Consider the following 26,276-nt stretch of genomic DNA (forward strand, 5'->3'; position numbering starts at 1 on the left):
AATAACATCGTGTGATGCCATATGTATGATTTACAGTTATGACATCATAATGCTAATGCCTCTGTCAAAATAGCTTTAGACCTTGCTTGACGCATGGAAAGCTAAGAGTCATCACTCTCCTTGAATTCTTAGCTTAGGAAAAAATTACTTTGCTTGGTATTATTTTGCTAATGTTGGGGGAGTAATAGATAAAATACTAATTTTTGTCTTGTGTAATACCATATTTATGTCACTCGTGAATGGTATCTGTATCTAACTCTCTTTAGCTCGTTAAATACTAAACCATTCACTTGTTTCATAAATACGGTATTACAAGGGACATCATTTAGTATTGTCTATTTATTAAATACCATGGTGAAATCCACGGGGAATGTCACAGTAGTTGACGCCAACAATGGACATAACACATTGTACCCATTATGGGAATCGAACCTGGGTCTTTGGTGTTACAAGTGGAAGCCTTAACCACTAGGTTATCTACCTCACCTTAGGCAACATAATTACGCATAGTATCAAGGCATGACTAAGTAGATGGCAGCACCACCTGACATCAGGTGACATGATTTCAGTTTGAGATTTCCAGTGTTCGATGGGATGTCTCCTCAGAAAAAAGACTCCCTTCAAACTATGCCTGTTCATCCAGCAGAAGACGGATACCCAGTTCAATTACATAATGTGACTGTTGACTTTCCCTACGGGTAGACAGGGTCATATATTCTCCTGGCAGCTCATGAAAACACTGTGTGCACACCATGGCAATAATGTAGCCCTTTATGCCTGTCTTGATATTGGAATGGATTTGGCTGAAACTATCATTGTTTCATTTGCAACAAAAACACACAAGACAGATCTGTATATAATGTTTTTTTTAATTTCCATCCTGGAATGAGAAATATGCTGACCATCCTGACAGAATTGGTATACATGACCACACCTGGTCGTCCAGTCTTCAGCCATCTCAGTGAGCATGACAGTGTATCTACAATCCTCCTCACCAAACAGTGAGATACAGTGGGTGGGAGCTGCATGACTTACTACTATCACATTGCATCATCATAATGCCATCAGCTTTAATGTTAAATATACAACAAGGGTAGAGATACCATTTGTTAACACTAAATGCTAAGAGAGAACACTTTGCCAACATGCTCCATTTGATTTGTGGATCAAGTTCTCACAAGTAGGACAAATTTGGACAATCTGTTATCAAACTGTTGATGTCATCTAGAGCAAAATGAAGACATCTGAAAGGACAGGTGCACTCATGCACCACTGAATTCAACCAGCTGTCACCTTTTCAGTGAGTGTGGTCTGATGCTGCTCTTAGCAATATTCCAGAAAGACACCAGAAATGTGCTACACACATTGTACCAATGGAGGGAACTGAACCCATGTCTTTGGCATGTGCTTTATACACTGTGGTGCCTCACTGCACCTGTCTCCTTTAGAAGCAAACATCAGTGTAAAAGGTAACAGTGACATGACATAGTTTCCATGGATAAACCTAGACTAGCTCCTCATGTAAACTCTATAACTAACATCTTGGAAAACTCCCACTTTGTCAAGTCAAACGTTATTTAGTTTCTATGGGCAATTAAAATAGTAAATTATTTATCTTACAGTATTTGAATTTCAGTGGGTAGGCTGTCAGTCCTGGGCAGGAATAAGAAATGGGCTCATATCTTTGTATCATTAGTATATGTTCCTTTGCTGAAAGAAAATCTGCCCATGTATATTGCAGAGAATAACACGCTTATGCACAGTTTTAGAATATGTCATGGCAAGGTTTACACAAAAAACATTACATGTATTAGAACATCTAACAATATCTTTTTGGCAAAAAAAACATATTTGACAGTGTAAGCAGTACCCCTTTTAATAGAGCATGTATTCACTCTCACCTTCCTGGCAGTTATTAGTCAACAATTACACAATTCTAATCCCTATCGAAAGTGTCCGGAGCATGCAAAGCTACAAGCAGAAAAATAATTTACGTGCCATCAAAAATCGTAAGTGAAGTATTGTCTATCTAATTATGAAAGCAAAGCTGTGTAAAAGCATTATTCCTAATAAAATTCCTTCATAAACTAATTATATGGTCATGTTTACTGAACGAAGGAGTATTTTCCAGGTAATCAAAGAAAACAACCAAAATTTAAATAAAAGTCAATTAAAATAAACCAGGTTTAACAGCCTGTCAAATTAGAAATAACATCTTCATTCTGCTCTAGCTTACCAGTATTCAGCAACTATTAACTGAGATGGACAAGACAGTCTTTCAAAAACAGAAAGTCATGAAATCAGCACTCTCATTTAAATAAATACGAACTAATATACATTTACAATCACAATGAAATATAATCATTACAGTACTTTACAACAAAACAGAACATAAATTGCAAACAAGGACGGCTAAGGCAAAAACATTTCAACTGCATGCTGTATTATCTACAGTACATTTGAAGCCTTCCGTTGATAAATCTATTTTAATAACAACATGATATAGGGAAGTAATATACCAAATACCGACAACCATGTGTGCTATGATATGCAAAGCTTGCACTAGGCGTGGTATCTATATGATATGAAGCAAACAAAACAAATGTAACTACATCGATATAAGCACTACATCCCTGTTTGAGACATTCACCACATTGTAATAAACACCATATCGATTATTTCTATATGAACTGATGTCCTATAAACAATATACTGGGACTAGTAGTTAAACTTATTTCATAATAGCTGTCCAATTTTGTGTAATAAATTCCAGATTTTACTTGGTTTGATAAACATAATGGAGGCTCAGTGGGAACTACTGGCCCAACTATATCTGTATAACTTCATGAGTAAATCATTAGTGAGTGAGTTTAGTTTTATGCCACTTCTAGCATTATTCAAACAATATCATGGTAGGGGACAACAGAAGTGGGCTTCACACTTTCTACCTATGTTTGGAATCATACTTAGGTCTTTGGTATAATGAGTGAACACTTTAACCACTAGGCTACCCCACCTCAAAGTACCTAGATGTGTTAACATGAATCTCAACTGATCTAAATGTGGAAAACTTTCAACTTTCCTACACATGCATGTTTGGTCTGAGATGTAACAGATCATACTACAGACACCTGATGAAAACTGTTCATGGTCACTTCAAAAATTCCAAAATCTGTAATTCTTAAAAAATTCAGCTCTGTAATTTAAATCCAAAACTAAGGATCATTCACAATAACTTTCTTAACAATATTCCACATTTCTTCTGAAACAATAAAATTCCCCTTTTCAGAGAAAAAGTACATTTTTTATCCTTGTCCTGTTCTTTCATATAGAATAATAAATCATAACTAACTGATATAAGGAATGGATTCACGTACATGATGAAAATGTCTGTAATAGTAAATGAGATAAATCAAGCACAAGGTTTAGTGAAATGTCAGGCAAAATCCATGCAAAACTAGCTCATGCATCTGAAGAAGGACACTTTGGATACAGAAGAAGAACATAAACATTTGAATATTTTCTTGTACAACATTACCTGCATTTGCTAACTGTCCACCCATAGATCATGTTCATGTTGTGGTCACAGGTCACCAATACAAATCTTTAGCAGAGTTTAAGCACTAAATTTCAAAACTACATATCTGCTCTTACAATAGGTACAGTCAAAGGTTTAGATTTTCAAAACGTTCGAAGCCCTAAGAATTCTTAATTTTGATTGTAGCCAATGTGTTCAAAATGGGCTTAAGAACTTTGTAGGGTTACGAACATTTTCAATATCTTGGTCAAAATTTGCAAACCATGTGAAAGCATCAGTGAATCAAACATTATTGTTTCAAATACTGGAACAGGACAATGTCACAAAAAATAACATATTATGTTCCACGTCATTTCATCACTAGGCCAATTGTTTTATTTTTGTAGAGGATAGATTGCTGTCAGACAAAAACATTTTAAAACAATTCTGTCTGGTCTGATCCTTTCATTTGGTAATTAACTCATTTAGTCCCAAAGCAGTGAAAAGATATTTCTTCAAGCACATTTCTTTCCCTAGGAAAATCCTAGGCCTGAACATCGAGATAACTTGATTTTAACACAAGAACAGATAAACATATTATTTTTTTTTTGAACAAAGAGAAAAAATCAGCCAAACCCTAACCTCTTATTAATTGTTTGGCAAGCAAAATAGGAGTCATCTTTAACAGCAAAGTCGTACCTTTTGCTAAAAGGCTTTTGACCACCAATAGTCCAAATGTCACAAAAACACACCCTTTCATTTATACAATTGGGAATATAAATGTGAAAATATTCTTAAAATAGTGATGACAAAAAAAACAAACTTTTTATGCCGCCTAATGTAAGAGACTTACATGACCGAGAGGCCTCATACAATCAGCTGTAACTATTCCAGTGGATGGAAACCGAATCCCAGCACCTTGTCATTCCAGAATAAATAGGTGCAGACATTAGGAAGTAATGGCAATACTAAGCATGGTGCTTAAAGTGTTTAACACCTTCAAGGCAAATTCTCTACCTGTTAGCTACAACAGACGGCTGCAAGTGATCAGTGCACTCTGATTATATAACTTGTGCCTTGGTTGGAAACAAAGAGGTGTTCATATAATCAGCCAGTACTGCAGTGAAGCAGTGCTGCACATCAGATCTTTTTATTGTTAATATGAAATGATATACATGTGAACTGCAAAATTCTATCTCCTGGGTATTTTTAATAATTGGAACAGACACTGCAAAAATCGTTTGAGTCTACTTGCTTGAACATGGCTCTTAGAATCTGAATGTCATCAGTAACATGTGAAGAATATGTCAACAACTGTTGGCAAATCTATGAGGGTTACAGGCCATTCTATCTTTATCCATTTTGGCTGCACAATCAATAGCATCAAACATTCAATAACTTGGTTTTCAGATGCTTAAACCAGAATTTCAAAAATACAGAGTAAAACTAAATTATTTAAACATAAACTAAGCCGTCAACTGCATTTGCTGTCCATCTTCAGAAACCAAACAAAATATCAATAGCATGAGTGACAGAAGTAACCACTCTCCACTAAGTCTAATAATTTCAGAAAATTAGTAAACCAATAATTTCCCCCAATAGGTCTTACTTTTCACAAGCTCAACCTCTCAATGGCTTACCAGGAGAAACATGTTTCAACTGGCTTCAAACAGAAAGTATCACTTTTTTAATCTGAGGTAAAGTTTGTAAATAGCAGTTCTGTTTAAAAATTTGAATATCATAAGATGCATCAACTGTATATAAGGTCACATCATACAATATAAATCTTTGATTATTAACTTTTCAGAACATCTCCCAATGGAGGAACATCAATCGGTCACTTCACATGTCAAATAACAAAGCAATACTACAAGCAATTAATGATAAGTGCTGACATCTGTCTTAAAAATATATTTTCAATAATATTACTTGAAGAAAACAGTTCCTTTGGTATTTGCCAATGTACAAAATTCAGCCTGTGTTTGCATCAAAATAGCTGACAGTCACAAACCATGAAAACAGTATTTCCCCAAAATCGGTATGTTGAAAAGCCAAAACAGCATCAAAAGATGAAGAGTTGAACCTAACCACTGTAGAAACTGCACAGTAAAATAATCTATACTTATACAAAGCAACAAATAAAGTGTGTATCAGCTTAATGGATAACAATTATGATGACATACAATACCACTGACTTACATCAAGCAACAGGGTCACACCAGCACCAGATAAAAGTTTGACGCTCTTTACAAGTTTTTAAGTATTAACTATCATGTTCATTCCAACAATATCCACATCAACATATTATGTACCAAGCAAATAATATTTACAGGTTAATTCTTGACATGGGTAACAATGTTGACAAAGAATATGCGTTCCAATGTGAAACTCCATTCTCATCCCTTGCACAACATTACAATCAGTAATTCTGTCTAAAACACAAAAACAGGTACAGTATTTACTTCCCATACAGGTAGTATAACCATCAAAATGTTATTCAGAACCTAAAACCCAGATGTCAAACTCTGTCAGATCAGAGACCATATATATGGTCTCTGGTCAGATGAATATCCTTTGGAGTTATTATTGTCTGGATCATAGAGATTCATATTTGTTCATATTCGTTGACAAAGATTCTATTCATATTTGTCAAATATAAATGAGTTGAAACAAACCTTGATAATGTAAATGCAATTTTTCAGAATGACCTCAACAAAATGTATCTATCTCTTTAAAATTTGACTCCCAACGAAAGTTTTGCTTATAAGAGCCTTTTTAAAACCTAATCCAACATCAAAAGAACTTACATCTGTAAATTTTGTGTGAAAAAAAATGTGAAACAAATTCACATAACAAATGTCAAAACTATTTTACCAGATTATTCCTTGAAGATTCATAATCATCACTGATCAAAGGCATCAAATGTAGTGACCAGTTATGAAATTCTAATAAGACTGGCATATGATCCAGTTGAGATGTGATCTAAGCTTAACTGGAACACATGACAGCCAAAATTCTAAACTACATAATGTTTTATCATGAATTTGGCTGAAGAGCTAAGATGCTTGTATGACTGACCCATGGTTCTCAAGTCTGGAGAAACCATCCCTACAATGATGATTGTGTTGTGCAAGGTGGGGAGAATGGTCACGTAGAATGGTTTACCATGATGACTATACACATTCTATCCCTACCTTCCCATTCGTAGTCTGTACAATCGTTTGTTCTGACACCTGCCTCATTATGTATGGATACAGAAGAGCATATGATTGATAAATATGCTACATATATACAGGCTGAACCACTCCAGATTCATAAAGGTGTTTTATAACACAGGGAGTTGAGATCATGATGCAAAAATAATCCATGTAAAAGGCAGAAATATACACAGGTAGGGATGATGATGATTATGATGAAGATGATGATACAATGTACATATTTATACACCACTGGTATGGTGGACGTAATATGGCCAGCATATTTACACATCAACTGTGTAATAATCCCATTCAGCGTATCTGCCACTCAAAAACTAACTGCCAAGGCGTCAAATGAAACCAATGTTGTGGCTCTAATAAATGATATGCTTGTTCACTGGAGACAATTCTCAATTTTTATCTTATGTATTCTTGTCAGTAATGTTCAATGTATTCATGTTAAATGATACTGCCATCAGGAATCAAAAACGGCAAAAACACTGACCCATTATATAAGAACTAGTACAAAAAGAGGTCATGGATTTAGTTCATAATCCTGACTCCTGAATTGACAACACGTCAGAATTTTTACATGCATTTAATCGGAACCACAACATCATTATTCATGGTTAATAATAAATTCACATATAGACAGAATAAACAGTCTGAAGCACCTCAGACTGATGATACCAAAACGATTTCCATAACATATGAGAAATAATGTGCTGAAATAAGCCATTAGCGCCAGCAGCATCAACCTTGATTCCATCAAAGATGACCTGATAAACAACCAGATGACATACAAGCACTGCTTATCAAGTAATGCCACTGGTAGCCTGTTTATAACGAAAGCTGTATTTTAGTTGCATAGCAGCATTCAAAGAAAGTTTGATAGCGAAGACAGCATAAATTCAGTTTATGAATGACATGAGAATCAATCTATCACGATGCAATTTTGGATTTCATGTATGAATATAAGATTTCTTTTTCTTTTCAGTCTCCTTTAAGAGAAACAATACATGCGTATTGACAGTATATACCTGTATACATTGTGGAAGATTTCAAGCATCTACTAAGGGAGATAACTCTCAGTAAACTCTTTTGAGAACTCATGCAGAAAATGTTGCCCAACTTTATCACCGTGCCAGTCTGATTTGACAATGTCACATATTTAGAATAGGGATGTCACAATACAGGTCTCTCATGATATGCCATACATCATGCACTGTATGTATCCTATTCTAGCACATTCAACCAGGACAGACTAAAGAAAAAAGTGGGAAAATACATGATATAATGACTTTCAATTTGTTTTAAATATATACGCAAAACCAAAAGTAAGTGTGATACTGTTCATATCTGTCGTTACAAACATATTTAAAACTTCTTCTCTTATCATTGAAGATCTAAAGTATTTCAAAGCAGGAAAAACCAAGACTGAGTTTCTAAAATCAATGTCTCCAATACAATCTTGTTTGGCAGTATTTTGTTCTTGACAGATATTATGGCAGACTGTCTGGTCACTGTCAATCTCCACTGATAATTTACAGCAGGTTGAAAAGCAAAGGAATTAAATATCACTTGAAGAATGTGTATCACAGACCATTGTTAAGTGCAAACCAGTCGTAAGTTTTAACTACTTTTGCCTTTGAGTACATATTGGAAATTCCTATCTAAATTTCGATCTCGTTTTTCACACCTTTCTCTTACTGTCAAGAGATGTGACAGATCATTTGTATCGAAACAAAAAATAAAGTTGTGCTCTGTGTCTAAAAAACAAGTTAATCTGTTAGTCTGGTGCATTACGACATCCCCAGTTAAGGACATCAATTGTTTGCAAGAGATGCAGACGACAATTTCTGGAAGTCAGAGCAAAAAAAGTTTGCTTTCAATGACATATTTCAAGGAAATATATAATTCCGTAATCTCTTGCAAACTGAATTCACAAACTTTAATGCACAGCAAGGATTGTGAACATGGTAACTTCAAAAAAGCAACAACCCAATTTCAATAGCCTTCTCAATTAAAATCACTTTCAAGAAACTAGTACAATTTTTACAAGATGTAAATGTCTTATTAACTGAAATTATCTTTGTTGTACAGTAAAAATCCTTTTTAACGACACAAAGAACTTTGGATGTTAATCTCAAAACTACAAAGTGTCAACTTGCTATTACTTAAGTAACCACGGTAACCATGCCAAAACAGCAACAAATCTTCAGGTAGATAGCGATTGATACATCCACAATGACCATGGTAATGTAATACTGTTTTGTGATTGTTAAGACAATACATGATTGACATTGTTTTGACAAAACTACCACGGACAGTTAAATGATAGATGTCAATGAAGATTATAATTGTGTAGTTAGCAAGTTTTATTGCATTCAGTGATTCATCACAACTCTAAGTCTCTAAATCAACAAGATGAATGAGTGATAGATTAGCAAGTGTTGCACATGCATGAAGATGATGTCACGCATAACGTTGCGTCGACTACCAATGCATATATAGACTAGGCCCTGACAGGTGAATATATAGAGTCAAACAGGGGAACTCGAGCACTCCCACACAAGGTGACGAGCACTGATCAAGACAAACTTACATAGGCCCTATGTCGGCTGGCAGTTTACCTTCCCCTGAAACAGGTCAGATATACATATTGAAACACCATTGTCTTGTCGGGATAGTATATATCAAGGTAGACAGCAGAGTCTAGAAACAACCCTCACGCCAACTTTCATCTGAGTCCTGAGATGAGGGAGGGCGCGGTGAAGAGGCATTGGATCTGAAACGCAGATGTAAAATAGGCAATGTCAAAGAGCATGCATTGTGATATATTTCCAGACGGTAATATGAAAAATGGTACTGTCTTGAAACAATTACTTATTCTTATTCACTTGAATATTGAATGAACATGTTCAGGGCTCCAGATAAGTTTTCAACATCAGGAGTATGTACTCCTTATTCTATCAAAATTGGATGACTGGCAAAATTAAGAGTACATTTAGAATACTGAATGGAATTTAACGGCATATCAGTAATCTTGTGTTTCGCTTCATATATGCAGCAGGACATTCCTATGCTTGTGCAAACAGGTCTATAAATCATAAAACAATATTTTTCCATATAAATTTGTCTGTAAATTATTCTAAAACTGTACACTATGGTTATCTGATACCCTTCTTCTAACTTATTTTCTGTACATATTTTGTGCATATTTTTTTCAGTGCGTACACCGATACATCTTTTATCTGGAGTCCTGTGGTTTATGTTTGAATGAATGAATGAATGCTATGGTATATCATGGGATGTCAGAATGTTGAAAACGCAATGTTGGTCATTTACCACTTGGGTAAAACTCTCAAACCGAGGTAGATTGCTGGCAGACCAAGATCACAGTCAAGATGTGAAAGCAGTCAGCAGCAAATCATGGCATGGCTAATTGTGCACAATGCATGTGGCCTTCCTAGACCTCAGCTAAAATTGCCCCTGATTACACTTGAAGGGCACAATGATGAACTACTCTATTCAGGAAACTCATACCACAGAAAACATTAGACATGGTGGAAAAGATACAAGCAGTTCAGTTTCATAAATGAAAAATCATATGTCTTGTACTGTAGATCTCCTCACTATTTAGTTAATAGCCTACACTGCCAAGAAACACAATAAAATGCTCTAGGCAATCATATTCAACAATGACTGGCAGCTTCTAAAAATCAAACAATTTCAACATTATGCAACCTAAATGGGGAATATGCAGAAGCTAAGTTTCTGTTCAGAGAGGTCGTAGTGCAAGAGTCAAAACGTGGTAAAAAATTCAGAATATGGTAAAAATTCAAAATGTCAGAAAAAGGAAACATTTATGTTGAGCCCTACACTACCTACACATGTACCAAGCCTCATCGCACTTTGAAAGTAATATATCTGTGAAATAGCCATGAATAAGTTGTGAATATGGCTGCCAAGGTAGCCATATTAAATGAGTCTGGGTGTCATGCTTTGAAGTACCAGGTATGTGAAGGTATGTGATGGTATGTGAAGATGGATATGCATAGGTATGGCACTCTCAAACAGCAAAATATAAACAAGTGACTCTGGAAAATGAGCTCACAAAAATAGGAAAATCATGTCAGTCCAAAGAAGTATATTTTCCATAGCACAATACTTGAACAAAAATATAACTATAGTGACAATGCTGTCTCCATACCTTCTAGGAGTGGGAAGGGAAGTCCTGCTTGTAGCAGGTCGCGGGATTGTCCTGCGGGTGGGAGTAGGAAGACCACTTCTGGAGGGGGACGTAGCCCGGCGGGGGATCTGAGCAGGTTGTTTCAGTCCCCCAATGGCTGGTGAAGCTGACCGGAGTGCAGGTTGCTGCATACGGGACATATTACGTGCCTCTGGGGCAAGGTTGTTTTCATCACTCCCTACTGACTGATGGTCTAGACTTGAGTCACTTGAGTGAAGGCCAGGCTGTGGGTACTGTAGGCGGGACACATTGGGCACACTGCGACGACCACTTGGAGATTCTTGAAAGAATAAAGCAATGTCTGACAAATGGGTTGTTAATTCTAACGATCAGACAATTCCAATGTCACAGTTTCAGTTGTTTCAACATGAAACCCAAACTGATTATCATCGAGCTACCATGGTGACAGACAACTTTTTCTAGTGAGCAAGTGAGCATGGCTGTATGCTGTTGTAGCAATATTTCAGCTGTATCAAGGTTGGGGACAACAAGACAGGGCCTCGAACTATGAAACTATGTCAGGAATCAAACCCAAGTATTTTGATATGATGGAAGGTCATCCTAGATACCTTTTAATATTAGGTTTATGACATGGGATTTGATTTCCATGCAGATATGGCTGACTCATTTTTGTGTTGCAAATCATGCATATGCAGGATTAGGAAAGATAAACCCATCAAAATATTACATTAATCATTCCAGTTACTTAAATCAGATATGTTTTTCAAGCTGTAAAATTTTGCAACATCTGTCAACTTTCTTACATCATGCTACTATGCATACATACAGAAAAAACACTTAGCTTGACTTTACTGCTCTAACTGAGTACTATGTTGCCTTTTCAGGATAGAAATAAAGAATGCCTGATCTACTGTACAAGGATGGCTTGACAATTTTTTTTTGAAATGCTCAAATTTAATACTTCTGTGGGTCTGGGTGAGAATACAATATCATGGTAAGGACACCAGAAATAGACTTCATACATTGCATTCATGTGGGGAGTAAAACCCCACCACCCCACACTGCTGTATGTACCTGTGTTAAATGGATTCCCTCCAGGGTTGATGTACTGACTAGCATGTGGACTATCTGGGGGACTACTGGCATCGGAACCAAGGCTGTTTCTGTGGCGCTGGTGATACATGCCATCACCTGCAAATGAAAATAGTCATCACATAAATAAAGGGAAAGTGATGCCTGATCCTCACTAAAACAATGGGACTTGTTCACTCAAGAAATACTGTTTGGCAGTTAACAAAATGGGCCAACATGTGTTGCATTACTACGCTAAAAGATTTCACTGATTAAATACTGTCTACGGTCTTTGTAGTCAATGACTATTAATGTATTTAATGACTGTTATTACTGTGGCAGTATATTTTCTCAAGAAGCGACTTTCAAATACTGAAATGTTAAAACTGCATGAATGTCATTTTAGAAATTTATCTTACATAAATGGAATTAACATAGTGACACCATTTCTTTAAAAAATCTATTGCAGATCATCTGATCAATAAAAACAAATAAGCTAATAATTCCAAAGCAAAAAGCAGTTTTCACTTATAAGAACTGTTCTTCATTTCCATGTTAAACAATTATTCTAAATTACACCAAGTTATGACAGCAAATGATAAGTGAAAATCAGTGCCTTAACCATGTCTACTAAGTACAACTAACAGTTTACTAATGTTACTAGTGTATGGGCAAACAAAAATATTCAAGTCATACTATCAAAGCGTCCAGGACTAGATCTATTTGAACCGCCAGGAGAACCACTGTTGTCTGTGTCACTGGTACCAAACTGTCCTGGCAACTGGCGGGCTCGCAGACCTAAAAGGTGCAAAAACTCATGACATGTTTTTCTTGATTTTCTTTTGATGATCATACATAGGTTGTCTGAATGTTCAATCTCTTCAATAAATAACAACTCTACTGAACACCTCAGCACTGACGGAAGTTTTCACAGCTTAGCTAACATTGTAAATCTGAATTCTCAAGCTTAAAGTACTGAGTGAGGGAAGGAGTTTATTTTTTTTCGTCACACTGAGCAACATTCCAGCTATATGGTGGTGGTCTGTAAATAGTAAGAGTCTGCACCAGGCAATCCACTGATCAACAGCATCAACATTGATCTACACACATAAGATACAATCACATGTGTTAAAGTAACATATTTCAGTTTTAAGTTAAATTTCAAGAGTGAGCCAATACAGTTTAACAGTCCACCATGTAAATTACGGAACAAAAGTGCCATCTAGAATGACCCCTGAAGACCATAGTAATGCTTTGAATATGACTGCAACATTGACATCCATTTTAACATAGGATATAGGATGAACAAATAAGACAAACCTTTTCTTGGGGATGCATTTATACTTTGTCGTAAACCTGAAAAGAGAAATATGTAATCAGCAGATTCTCAATAAGCAGGGTGAAGTCTATTTATATACTTTAAGTGAAGAAAGGAAATAGTTACCAGAAATATCAAACTAAGTACTCACTTACTTCCAAGGCAACAACTTCATTGTACAAAAACGGCTGCATCGCTTTAATATTTCTTTAAAAAGTAGCCCTAAGGTACTTTACATGTTCTCTCCTGCAAACCAACTGTACTGCCTTTTCAGGTATCACCATTAAATATTTAAATCGACAGCCTTGGAAAGTAGCATCACAGGATATACACTGAAACCTGACATTGCCTTAAAAGTATCTTGAACATGTTAAACGCAAGGTAAACTCTTAGACTTCAAAAACAGTTATACAAGAAACTGATGGCACTGTCATACTTTCTTCCTGCATTTTGGCAAGAGTCTCTATGTCAGCAACATTGGCATTTCTCTGACAGTCATCCCTTGGATCGTTTTCCTTTTCAAAGTTGCCAGGCTGTATTTTTTCTCGAGATTTCTTTGGTCGAGTGAAAGTGCCAGTGTCAACACGACTGCCGGCTGTGAGAGAAACAATAAGGATGGTAAACATCAAGTATGAAAATCATGCAACAACAGTAAGTGTGAAAAATGGACAAAAAGAGGAAAATGTGTATAAAGATATCTATCATTTATCTTTGAAAACTGATTATCCCAAAACATCAGGACCACCTTGAGCACATTCTAAAGGATGAAATGTTTGCTAGAACTAAAATACTTAAACATTCATACAAGTAACATTTGCAAGTTTCGAACTTATTCCAAAATTATATACTCATGGTAAAATCTGAAGCAACACCCGTATTTTGAGACAAGGCCTATTTCTACATGTTTCTATAAGTATGACAATTAACGTGTACCAGTCTAAAATGATTTCCCAATACATGTTTAATCATCTTGTGCCCTACTTCAGTGATAAAAATGTGAGTTGAAAATAATCGAGATCATTTATTCCATTTCAGAAAGATAACATCAAATCAACACAAAAGTGTTGTCTAAAAAGTATGCACATTTTGTTAAAGAAATGTCAGCACTTTGCCAATTCCATCATGTCACATGAAAGTCCATCATGTCCTGTAATGAAATCCACTGTTAACATTTCTAGGGAATGTATCTTTAGCATCTGTAGTGGGTGTATCCACCACGAACCTGAACCACCTCTTGACAACGCTCTCATTTATACCACCAGAATACACAGGAACTGCATTGGCAGATTGTTCCATTCGTCTACGACAACCTGTCTGAGTGCCCGAACGTTGGTCAGGGGCCGATCTCTCGAGGAAATGCTCCTCCCGATGGCATCCCAGACGTGCTCTATTGGATTAAGATCTGGACTGACACTTGGCCAGTCAAGGGATTCGATGTTGTGCTGCCTTTTGAGGTCAGTGATCATCCCAGCACGATGGGAGCAACATTGTCAGCCTGGTAGAGGTAATCAACAGGAGGATTGGCATGCAAAAACGGCAGGAGTGTTCTCGATGTCATGACCATACTTCTCTGCATTCATCATGCCTTGGATGACTTTGATGTCTACTTTCTGGTCATGAAAGAAGGCTGCCCACACCATGACTTACCCACCACCTCCAGCTGCTGTTGTCAGTATGTTTTGAGCGTTAAGTGCTGTGTTGGGAAGACATCTGACCCATAAGCGACCGTCAGCAACTTACAGATTGAACCTTGACTTGTCAGACCAAATGACACATCGCCATGTGCGCAATTTCCAGTTTAATTGTGCATGTGATTATCGGTCAGTCGGGGTCGTTTCAAGGGACGACAAGCTCGCAAACCAGTGGCTACAAGACGTTTGTTAACCAACTCCCGCAACACATTTAGTCCTGTTGTTTGCTGCCACCACTGACGGAGTCGACTGGCAGACCAGAATGGTTCCTGGCGTGCCATACGAAGTAAACGTCTATCATCCCTCCAATTAGTCTTTTCGACACGACCTTGACGTCTTTTTAAGCAACCTGCTTACAAGGCTATGGCAAACATGTCTTGCAATCTGATGTAGGGACATGCCACTTTGTCTCAAGCCCACAATCTGCCATTTGGATTAACTGATTACGAGCCATTTCAATGAATATCAAATCTACTCACTACTACCCTCGAAACTGAGATACAACCGTGCACACATTTTCTCTGCATGCACGTGAAAACCACTCAATGCATGTGCATACTGCATATTCCCTGGGATAGTCAAATTACCAGTCCATGTCTCACTGCTACTATAACATTGTGTATAGTACACTATTTCTACTTATATCATATCAATTCAGGTGTTGCTTCAAATTTTACCATCAGTATAGTTCAAGCTTAATTTGATGAGAGCAGAAATTACTGAAAGATATTTCTGATAGCATCAGTTACCAAATTATCCCTTTTCATTCATTAAACAGCAAGAAATATTTCTAGAGGTCCTTGAGATTATTTGGTAGATATATAATACTATACCACTGACCATCTTTAAATCTGAATCAATGCTAAACAGACATGATTTACCATCAAGAGTGATGCCAACAGAAATGTCTTTCAGTATTTTAAACCCATCCATCCTAAAAGGTCTCCTGAGCAATGGTCATTTCTATGCCAAAAAACACTCAGCATTTTTAAGTCAAAACTCTTTGAATGGCTCTGGATCATAAGCAGTCTGTGTCCATAGTTCAAATTTAGTAGAAATGTTTGTGGTCAGGTAAAATTTTATGAATATTATGAAATATAATTACATACAATAACACAAAGATCAGTATGTGCAAATGGGTTTAGCATAGACCCAAACAATGCACTAGGAATTCCTTCATTGTGACATATCAATTTTGGCATCAAATTTATTTCCAATCATAGTTCAACAGCTCTCGTGCATGGAAATCATGGTGACACTTAAAACTTGTCACACTGAAACAAAAAAATCCAACACTGTTTTTCACTTTCCATCACAACTGCATGTCCTGAATATATTGGTAATGTGCCTGATAAATCAATTCCATCACTGGGTGTATGTAACAGTTGGCTTGTAAGCGACAGCTGTGTCCTAGAGATTGATAGCAAGCAATAACATTGAGGAATGTCGTACATCAGCTAACCTGGCATGTCTATCACGTGCGCAAGGTGTAAAACTATAAGTACATGACCGGTTTCACAGCTATAACAAATGAGAAAATTCCAAAAGCAGCATAATCCTTATTCAAAATAAGCGGACATTGGGCTCTTTAAGTCAAAATGTCTGTCTATCCCGCTGAAAATTCATTGGACCCATAGAATAGAAATTAAACACAAATTTCCGATTTAACATTTCTTATGATGTGCATTGAAATTATCAACAAATGTAAAATTTATAAACAGCAAACAAGTGTAACATGTCACATATGACAACTTCAGTCAAAGTCATTGTGAAATATATGGTCGGACATTGGGGCCAACAATCTGCCGGATTTGTCAGAGTCCGACACTACTTGTGAACACTGAAACCTTACATCAGAAACACAGGCCTCAACAACAGGACATGACTCTAAAAGATAATCACTTACTTTTTCTGTGAAACATATTTCCAGAATTAATGTATGAAAAAATTACTGTCACATTCTTTCAAGCTTATTCCACACTTTTTGGGAATCCTGATCCCTATAATAATGTATGATCATATACAACTAATATATGGGGTAACTATCACACTGGCAATGGGGTAAAACACTTGGTGTCATAAATGACAAGATCATAAAGATAATACATCATTATTAATGAACACTGACACAACCTCGTCAATCACTTTTATGGATCAAGGTTGGCATAACAGTTGATATCATGGTGTACAAGACAGTTCAGTTATCGAGTTGAATGGTCTTCCAAGGATCAAAGTAGATGTTGTATAGCCAGTTCAAGCAAGCAAACTTTAGTAGTCAGTACCGAGAGGTTTTAGATTGTCCTATATTTAAATGAACTTACTTCTTTTAACACGTGCTAGGAGGCCATCCTTCACTATATCATACAAAATTCCTAATGCACTGGCACAATGGTTACATTCATTAGGATTGCCATGGATAGTTTGGAAAATGGAGAAAACTTCAATTTTTAACATTTTAGGGATCTGTCATTTCATATTCTGAATAAGATTGATTACTGCAAGTCCAAGTGGTTACATGAGACCTTTAGACAAAGAGACTAATTAGTTTCATTAAGGTCAATATATAATGACAATCATCATGATCACGAAAACATGTCAGTCTCCATCAAAATCAATGGTGTCATATTGTGATGTCACATGTCAATACAAAGCAATAGGGGCAGCACAATACAAGACATAAAGATGGATCTTAACACTATGGTTTGAACAGGGTTTTTCAAAATCTCACACCTGTATACATCCCAAGGAAAGATGCAGACCACTAGTAACTGCTAATGTGCTGTAAGAATATGAATTTCAGGTGACTACAATGTTGCTATCATTTTCTTGTTTGTTAATTTGTGATTATTTTAATGCATACTTCATGAACATTTACTGTCACATGTCTGTCAAGGGGAATTTGACATTAACTAGTCATTGTCGAGGCTGGCAAGCCCACCAAGCTAACATGACACTGCACACTATCATGCCCCTTTAACTGTAGGACTTTTATATAGGACATTCTGTGCTAGGCAGGTAATCACTTGGCAGTCTACATCAAAGTGGCAGGTACCACAGTAAATTAAATCATATTTGATAAGCGACAAGTGTCAGTTACAAATGTCACCCTAACTTGGGATTCATGGAAAAATAAAATTATCCCTAAAAAATAGAAGTATCACACATTATGCTTGATAGGGAAGCAGATTCACAAATACAGAAATTCAAACTGACTTGTCTGTGCACGTCAATGTATCTGAACACCCTTCCTTTATTGCATACAGTGTTAAGGACAGGACCAGAAAATCCTAAAATCAAACATGGAACTCACCAAAAGTGGACAGCAAGGAGTGTCTGGCTTGAGGCTGTCTGCTCCCAGTGCTGGCAGTACCTTCAGTGGATCGACTGAGCATAGTCTGGTGCTTTGTGGGGGACGTGTAGTTACCTAGAGTAGGGGTACTGGAACTGCGGTTCACTGCAACAAAACACACCAATGTCACCATACCAGAATACCATAGTGTAACACATGGCTGTTGGTCCTTTAGGAAGGAATTGCCTTGATTCCTACATGTACAAAATGCATATTTTGTTTATTAGCAATGTTACACTTTGGGAAAACTGCAATTATGAACTATGTGGTTACACTGGGTCCTTGAGGTTTGCTGCTGAAATATTTACATTTAGCAACATTTCAAATATGATAAATCTGTATCGGTTTCTGCAGCTAAATCATAATGTTTCTGGCAAGAAGGTAACAACAAACACAAACTTAACTCAACAGGGCATTGCTAATATGTTGTTGAACATATCCACATGAATTAACATATCATGAGAAGAAACTGGATTTATACATGTCATACAATGTGAAAACACCTAAATATATAGAGAATAAGAAGTAATATACAAATTATATTTTATAAATAACCAAGATCCCTATCATCTCTCAGGATGTGTTCAGGTGTAAACAAGACCTATCAAGTTACCAGATGTCAACTACTGACAGAATATGGTATTGACAGTTATTTATATCCAATGAAAACTGCCTACATTCCAACAGCTTGAGCAAAATGTGTACGATGCAAACACAGGGTTGGAAACTAGCATGAACAAGCAAGTTTCACCAGTCTTGTTGATGTTGAGATATCTTAAGGGCTAGCAGAATTTTAAATCATCATCATCATCATCATCATCATCATCATCATCATCATCGTCTTAATTTCACCGTTGCATTGGAGATTCCATGTTGATAACATTGCAGTTTACACTGCAGTTATGCTGAACCAAAAATATTGTTACAAGGCAAACCTTGCTAACACTGTTATAGCAATATATCTGAAATATTCTGGAACTTTCAATAAGAAATCCAACATTATTTTAATGAAAAATGTTTAGCAAGGTATAAGGTTCTGTTTTATCAGTCATCTTGTAATACCAAAGTTATAACACATCTATTCAAACCAACTATCGTGATACAAAATATAATCTTCTCTGGGGCCAGGCCCTATATTGTAAGAACTGTGTTGAGTGCTCACTTTCAACAAACTGCCCCATCTTTTCCTACTGTCAACACTCATCTGTTTAAACAGCTAATACTCCGCTAGTTTGCTCATTCCATTTGTCTGACCTTACACAACAAACTTGATAAAAGACCTGCCAATTTAATCAAGAGACAACTCCATTCCCACACATACCTCTAAAGATAGAGACTACACACTATTATAAAACTTCACACTGTTGAATGTACAGCAATTTTAAAATATGTTTAAATCAGCAAAATGATGGTATAAAATAATGAACAAGAGACGTTAAGGATCGTTAATACTTTGGGAATATCATCATGAAACTGGGAGATCATTTTCAACTGTAAAGAAATTATTCATAAACCATATAGAAGTAAATGATCCTTGTTTACGATAAGGCTTCAATGATTCAGTTTGATTCCTCAAATCTTCCTTTACCTTTTCAATAGAATATCAATATTTCGATTCGAAATTTGAATATCTACATAACTTTTTTCCACACAGCAAGAACATTATTTTAAACGCCAGGTAAATTATCCAGTGAGAATTGTTCTTGGTAGACAATGCCAAGCTGACAATGAATTTACAGCTAAAAAGCCAACTCACTTGTATTCTGAGAGTTCATGAAAAATTAAATCAAAGTCTAGTTAAATTATTGCAGTCAAGAATACACCAGTAAAAACTAATAATTTAGAGTTTGGGTTGAGACTAAGCAAAGTTTTTGTATTACACTGGTACAACTTTTCTTTAGTGCTTATCGCTATTAGTATTACAGTTTGTGGTAATTCTGAAAAATTCACCGAGTCAGGATTTGTGAACAGGTAACACAGATGCTGAAAGGATGTATATGCACACCTATTTACAGTTACATCACATACAGGTCAGGTAAGGTAAACCTGGAACAGTCTACGTGAGTAAGACTCAGGAAGGGGCACTCCCTTTCTCCTACATTTAGGAGCAGCCTGCTGACATTTGACAAAATACATTTCAGGTCACCCTTGATCCTACTTTCTTTAAACAGGAAAACCCAGCAGCTTCATTGAAACAAATATTGGAAAAGGGCTTACAGATAAGATACAAACTGATTCTTTCAATAAACCAAAAACACTGTAAAATACTTCAGAGTTTTAACTTTGATATACCAAAAGCAGGTTTCATATTATGTAATCCAGAACTGCAAAAAAATCTATATACAGTGTATGAAGCTTGGGTTTATGTCTATGGTAAACAATATTACTGCCTCTGTTAGCATTCCAGAATACATGAGAAATAGATGAAACAAATTTGTTGGGTTACCCTGACACACATTTTCTAAGGCTCAGCGGGATGCTTACATTGTTTTAAGTGTGGTGAAGATGTCAGATATATTCAAACATATTTCCAAGCCAGAGTCCTAAAAATGTGCAGGTTTGTTTCTATAGCATTTCAATATAGGCAACCCATAACTCTGTACCTTTCATCATAGGGCAATGAAAAAACACATCTTCATTCCATGCTTGATTTCAAACATGTTTATGTGAGTGGGTTGATTAAGACCGATCAATTCATCAGTACAAACATGTTAATGATCTATATTTCTGTATTACACATGGATTTACTAAAGTGTTCGGTTGTTAAATTACATTTAGCGTTCTTAAATCAACAATAAGGGACCAAAAAATTGAAAACAGGGTAGCTTTACCCTCAAATTCAAATGTATACATGACCATATCTACATGGATTATGTTATAGTGTCCAGTTGTCAAGGATTGATGTGTCAGGGTTTTTTGTTACATGCTGGCATTCTGACCCATGATCAGCAAATAAAGCCGAGGGCAAGTTATAATATGTATGGTACAGTGGTCTAGGGTATGATGACTAACAGCTGTATGTTGTAGTCATTGACAAACAAATGTTCTTGACATCCATATATGGTATGAACAGAAAAAGGCACAATGAATACTTCCTGTTCATATTGCCTTACTGCCCTGAGAAGGGAGCAAATTACTGACAATTTCAATAACAGTAGTGTCGTAACTGAGCAAAAGACATAATTCAACCACAATTTGGGAGTTTCCATAACATATTCTCATATCTTAACACTGTTCTCATCCTGCTATTAGTGAACAGATAAGGTAACCCTTTGCAATAACAAAACATCACCTTCAGGTCATAATAACCATGATCAAAATATTCTGTAGGGGGAAATATTGATTTCAATGTGGAAATTTTCTGTACACTAACAACTGGAGAAATTCCTCCAAAGTTTACCAAACCATGCTTGACCCTACATGTCTTGCCCTTCAATTAAGGATTAAAAGAGTACCACATTACACATAATATTTTCACTAAATACAACACTCCACTCAATACAGATTGTAGGTCACCTCCATTAAAACACTTTTTTTTCATTTCTCAAATGATTTGATGTAGAATTATTTTATATTAACATTATATTTTTCTCAAGGTGTTCAAACACTACATTTATCAAGATATTTATCATTTCACAGGGTAGGGTGATTAATGTTTTCATCAGACACAATTCAGATATGTTGTTCTGAAGTAATTAATGATTTTCACATTTGTACCAAAACAGTATTGATAGAGTGCTGGCTGATATGAAAGCATCTGTTCAATAGACCAACATATTCTTCAAACCTTGCTCATCAGTTCAACTGTCCACAATACTCCTAAAGCAAAGGTTAAGTATACTGTAAGTATTTTCCTTAAGAATTTCAAAGGAAATGACCTGGTACTGTAAAAAATTGTCATTGCTTTGTGTACTATATGTACACAATCCAATGACCATATGATGAAACACAGAATTTACTAAAGAGAGGTCTTAAACTGATGCCAAAACTTAAATTTGGATTTTGTTATGCTTGATTTGATTGGAGCTGTTCTTGAGCCTTATACTGACCTCTGAAGGAGCCTGGATGAAGCCCCAGCAGAATTACAACAAACTAACCACAATGCCATCCTTTAAGCCAACTCATACAGAGACATGGCAAGACATGATGAATGACCCAAGCGTGTGAAATAATGGGTCAAGGGGGTCACAGTCATAATCATCATGTTAAAAGATAAAGATTTGTGGGGTCCATACATTCAATTCGGGACCAAGGACCTCCCACTATTTTAACAAATCATGCTTACTTTTAGCAACTTCATTTAGCTTAAAGAGAAGTGATCTCTTAGCTGTTTCCAGTTCAGGACTTGGATGATCAAACTCCTGGCGCACCCACTTGTACGGGCTGACTCGGGTCTGTTGTGGAGTTGGAGGTTTAGGTGAAGAATACAGCCTGTAATACAAGGAAACAGAGGACTTGTTTATCAGTGTAACCACTGGAAACCTTCGGCAGACTGTTACCAGTGAAAGTGTAAAATGGAAAGTCATCTCACATTATACACAAAAGTCACTGATCTACTGATCTAGATTCTTTATTTTTTTGTTGTACTGTTTACGCTGCAGTATTTTAGTCATGTGATAAAAGACTTAGGCTAAATAAAAAAGGGAAATGTTTCTCAGGCATCGACGCTTCACTTATATTTGTGTGTGTAACAATTTCTTTCTGCCATTTTCAAAAAAAATAATTTTGACTTGTCCATGTCCCGATTGTCCATTTGTCCACTAAAAGAATGAGTGTCTTTAAGAATGAGAGTGACTGTATCTACAACTCTTTAACCCATACTAAACTTTCGAAACTGTATTTCTGACAGTAAAAATAAAAATGTGTTCCTCCCTCGACACTTTTTTCTCTCAAAGATTTTCTAAAAGTCCTCAAAAAATGTGCCCCAGAAACATTTAATATTTTTTATGCAGCCTTACCTAAACTTGATTATTCTATGAAAAATAATGTAAGGATATATATTCTCTAAAATTGTGTCAGCAAAGAGGCAAAAAAGAGCAGCAGAACCCTATTTACAATACACATTCAGTTCTCTTGAATTTATTAACTGCTCCATGCTTCAGATTCCATTATCCACTAAAAGAAATTTGTTCAGGGATTACACTTTGATATTAAAGTGAACATACCTAAATAAGATCAAATATGTGCACCAATTATTCTGTGGAGTCAAGACAAACCATGGAACTAAGGACCATAGGTTGATTTCACATTTTGGACTCTTCCCATCAACATTAGGCCACATATAGATGACAAGGATGGGCCTACTGTGATGAACAAGTGAGGTCATTATCAACACACAAAAATGTTGTCACTTAGACAAGGGTACCACGAAAATACCTGATGTTTACTCTCATCAAGCCATGCTAGGGTACTGGTTAAGAAGTTTTTAAAAATTTGATTTTGCAAACTTAAGTCATGAATTGGAGAATCTTCAGCTTTTCATCCCAAAATTTGTCATCTAATTAAAGCCAACTGAACGTGACTAAACCTTTAAACATTAACTTTTTATTGTTGATATTTGACAAGGGCCAAGGAATTTTTAAGCATGCAAGCCTAAGCCATTTGCAATTTTTTTTCCTCTTATAAAATCCTTTTCAATCAAAAGACCTGTAATAAAACTACAGACTCAACTAGCAAGTGTATCACATTGATGAATGGTTACAGTCATAAACAAAGACGTGTTAGGGTGTTATTACTTCTTGGAAAAGAGAACTTTGACAATTTTAGGATTATTAGCCATTTTCTGAATTTAGAATGGGCCACCGCCCTTGTATTAATAGTAAACTTCAAAATTTTAATAGGCCATTTTCACTGGCAAAACGGCTCATGGCCCCTGCCTTTCCCAATCCCTATATATAGATATATATAGATATTATATATTCCCAAAGTGGGATTAAACGTTAACGTTCATATAACAAATACCAAATTGAATAGCTTTGTAGAATTAATCTAAATTTTACTGAAGACATGACAACAAATTATAGAAACGCTGTAATAGATATAAGTTAAAGCTGGGGTGGGTCCAGAATTTCAATCCTGGTATCACATACCTTTTTACCCTACCCTACCCAGATACCCATTTCATTAAATCCTAACATCCAATTTGCAAGAAATGGCAATATATTCTTCAGCTTGGAGGCTAAAATTTCGAGTTTCTTAATATCTTAAACAAGCATTATATTTCAAAGAAGTGACTGTAAATAATGTCTAAATCTAAGACAATGCAGCCTTTAATCATGAAAGAATATCTCATTATATTGTTTAATCATATAGTCACATGTTCATAACAGGTCAGGGTATTGAAACAGGTATCCAGATCCAGCTCATTACCAACACATGCTAGGTATCCGGTTTACTTGTGCCAGCCCTATTATACATTGTTCATTATACATATTTTGACCAAAAACAAATCAGTCTTAAATTTTAAATCAAACATTTAACAATTCCTAATTGTGCTTGATATTCCCCAACTGCCTGCCAAGGGCACTTAACCAATAACGAGTCTGATTTCAGGCAGATGTTGGGTTGTTTTCTTATACAGCTCTTTACAATCAATTTGATGTTGATTCTGTTACTGTTAGTTAGTCCCCGTTAGCATGGTTATTGGTAAATGGATATTGATACTACTGATTCAATGTTATCAAAATTATCACATCTAAAAAGTGAAACTTCTGCTGGGTGCCATTACACCTAAGAACACATAACGAATGGGAATGTAATCAGTTCGGGCCCAATTCGAATTCGGCTTCATAGTCTTTGATAAAATCTTACAATGACAGTTTTGACAGATGACAACTCGAAACAAAAGCTACACAATCTCACCATGTATCTTCCTCCTCCCTAAGAGACAGAATGTCCACATCTATTATGTCGTCTTCGGATTCTCCGGACGACGATCTACACTTGCGTTGTGTCCGCTCCAAGTCATTATGAGATATATTATTGTTGTGGATAGAAACTTTATCAGTGGGAACATCTCCATTTTGCAGAGAATTGTCTAGCGGTAGTTTTTGCTTGTTCCTCAACACCTCGTTTTGAAGTTCAAGCTTCTTCACAAGGTCCTGAAGCTTTTTCACTTCCGCTTGGGGATCGATCATAGTATCCGTAGAGTCCATCGTTACTCTTATTCGTTACTAATAACCACAATACACAAAAATTACTTCACTACATGTCTCATCGCACTTGACGCCATATTTACACCTTATAACGCATGCGCTGTAATACTTCCGCATGAAAATTTCGCACACTACTTTCTTCCAACACCTTCCAAACATCCACAAGCATCTGCTGGACAAATGCGATGTCAGACCGTGGTATAAAATCACATCCGACGTTAAAATCGTTAAGGTATTACGCAAGAAAAAAATTGGTATACTTTCGTTGGCTTAATAATCCTTGGTTATGTCAAGACTAAATTTATTTCATTTCAAGTGCAACACATTTCTGAAAAGGGAAAAAAAAATAATGCGAGACAGTCAAGCAGTAATAGATGTAATTTTTCTACATTACCAACCGTTTAGAAAGACTGTTTGAAACATCCAGAACTGACTGCAGTTGACGATAACTTGATAAGTGTAATAGTCAAGTATATTTAGGTCATGTAATAATTCAGTGTATAAAACTGATGACCCCATCTTCCCAGAACAAACTGTTAGAGACATCTTCTCCCACATCACACACACAAACACACACACAAACACACACACACTCACACACAATCACATAAACACACACACACACTCACTCTCTCTCGCACACATACAAACACTCACAACGCACCTGTTATTTTTGTCGTAAGGGCTGCATTAACCACTACATCGCAGTGTTAAGCAGAAAATTGCCCGTTTCTACAGGTGATTCCGGATACCCGGAATGGCATGG

The 26,276-nt window shown here is 36.1% G+C and overlaps 1 protein-coding gene across 2 annotated transcripts; it reads right to left on the reverse strand.

Moving 5' to 3' along the window:
* Positions 1-1,435: 1,435 nt before the first annotated feature.
* On the reverse strand, positions 1,436-25,617 carry LOC137274240 (SLAIN motif-containing protein 2-like). 2 transcript variants are annotated; one of them, XM_067807307.1, is made up of 9 exons: positions 25,218-25,617; positions 22,642-22,787; positions 18,318-18,461; positions 13,753-13,911; positions 13,319-13,354; positions 12,695-12,796; positions 12,002-12,118; positions 10,928-11,246; positions 1,436-9,353 (listed from the first exon to the last, which is right to left on the reverse strand). In XM_067807307.1, the coding sequence occupies exons 1-9, from the start codon at positions 25,508-25,510 to the stop codon at positions 9,344-9,346; spliced, it is 1,326 nt and encodes a 441-aa protein (XP_067663408.1). In that variant the 5' UTR covers positions 25,511-25,617; the 3' UTR covers positions 1,436-9,343. The 2 variants fall into 2 exon arrangements, with proteins under 2 accessions (XP_067663408.1, XP_067663407.1); XM_067807306.1 differs by having other exon boundaries at positions 1,436-9,502.
* Positions 25,618-26,276: the final 659 nt, after the last annotated feature.

This window comes from Haliotis asinina, chromosome 2 (genome assembly GCF_037392515.1).
Source record: "Haliotis asinina isolate JCU_RB_2024 chromosome 2, JCU_Hal_asi_v2, whole genome shotgun sequence".
NCBI lineage: Eukaryota > Metazoa > Mollusca > Gastropoda > Lepetellida > Haliotidae > Haliotis > Haliotis asinina.

Bases quoted from the DNA above. Each gene is read 5' to 3' on its own strand.
- LOC137274240 (XM_067807306.1), bottom strand. From the start codon at position 25,510: ATGGACTCTACGGATACTATGATCGATCCCCAAGCGGAAGTGAAAAAG. The intron at 13,355-13,752 runs GTATGACAGTGC...TTCTCTTTTCAG, and splicing joins TGCCAAAATGCAGGAAGAAA to GTTTACGACAAAGTATAAAT. The intron at 12,797-13,318 runs GTTTGTCTTATT...TGCACCTTTTAG, and splicing joins AAATGCATCCCCAAGAAAAG to GTCTGCGAGCCCGCCAGTTG.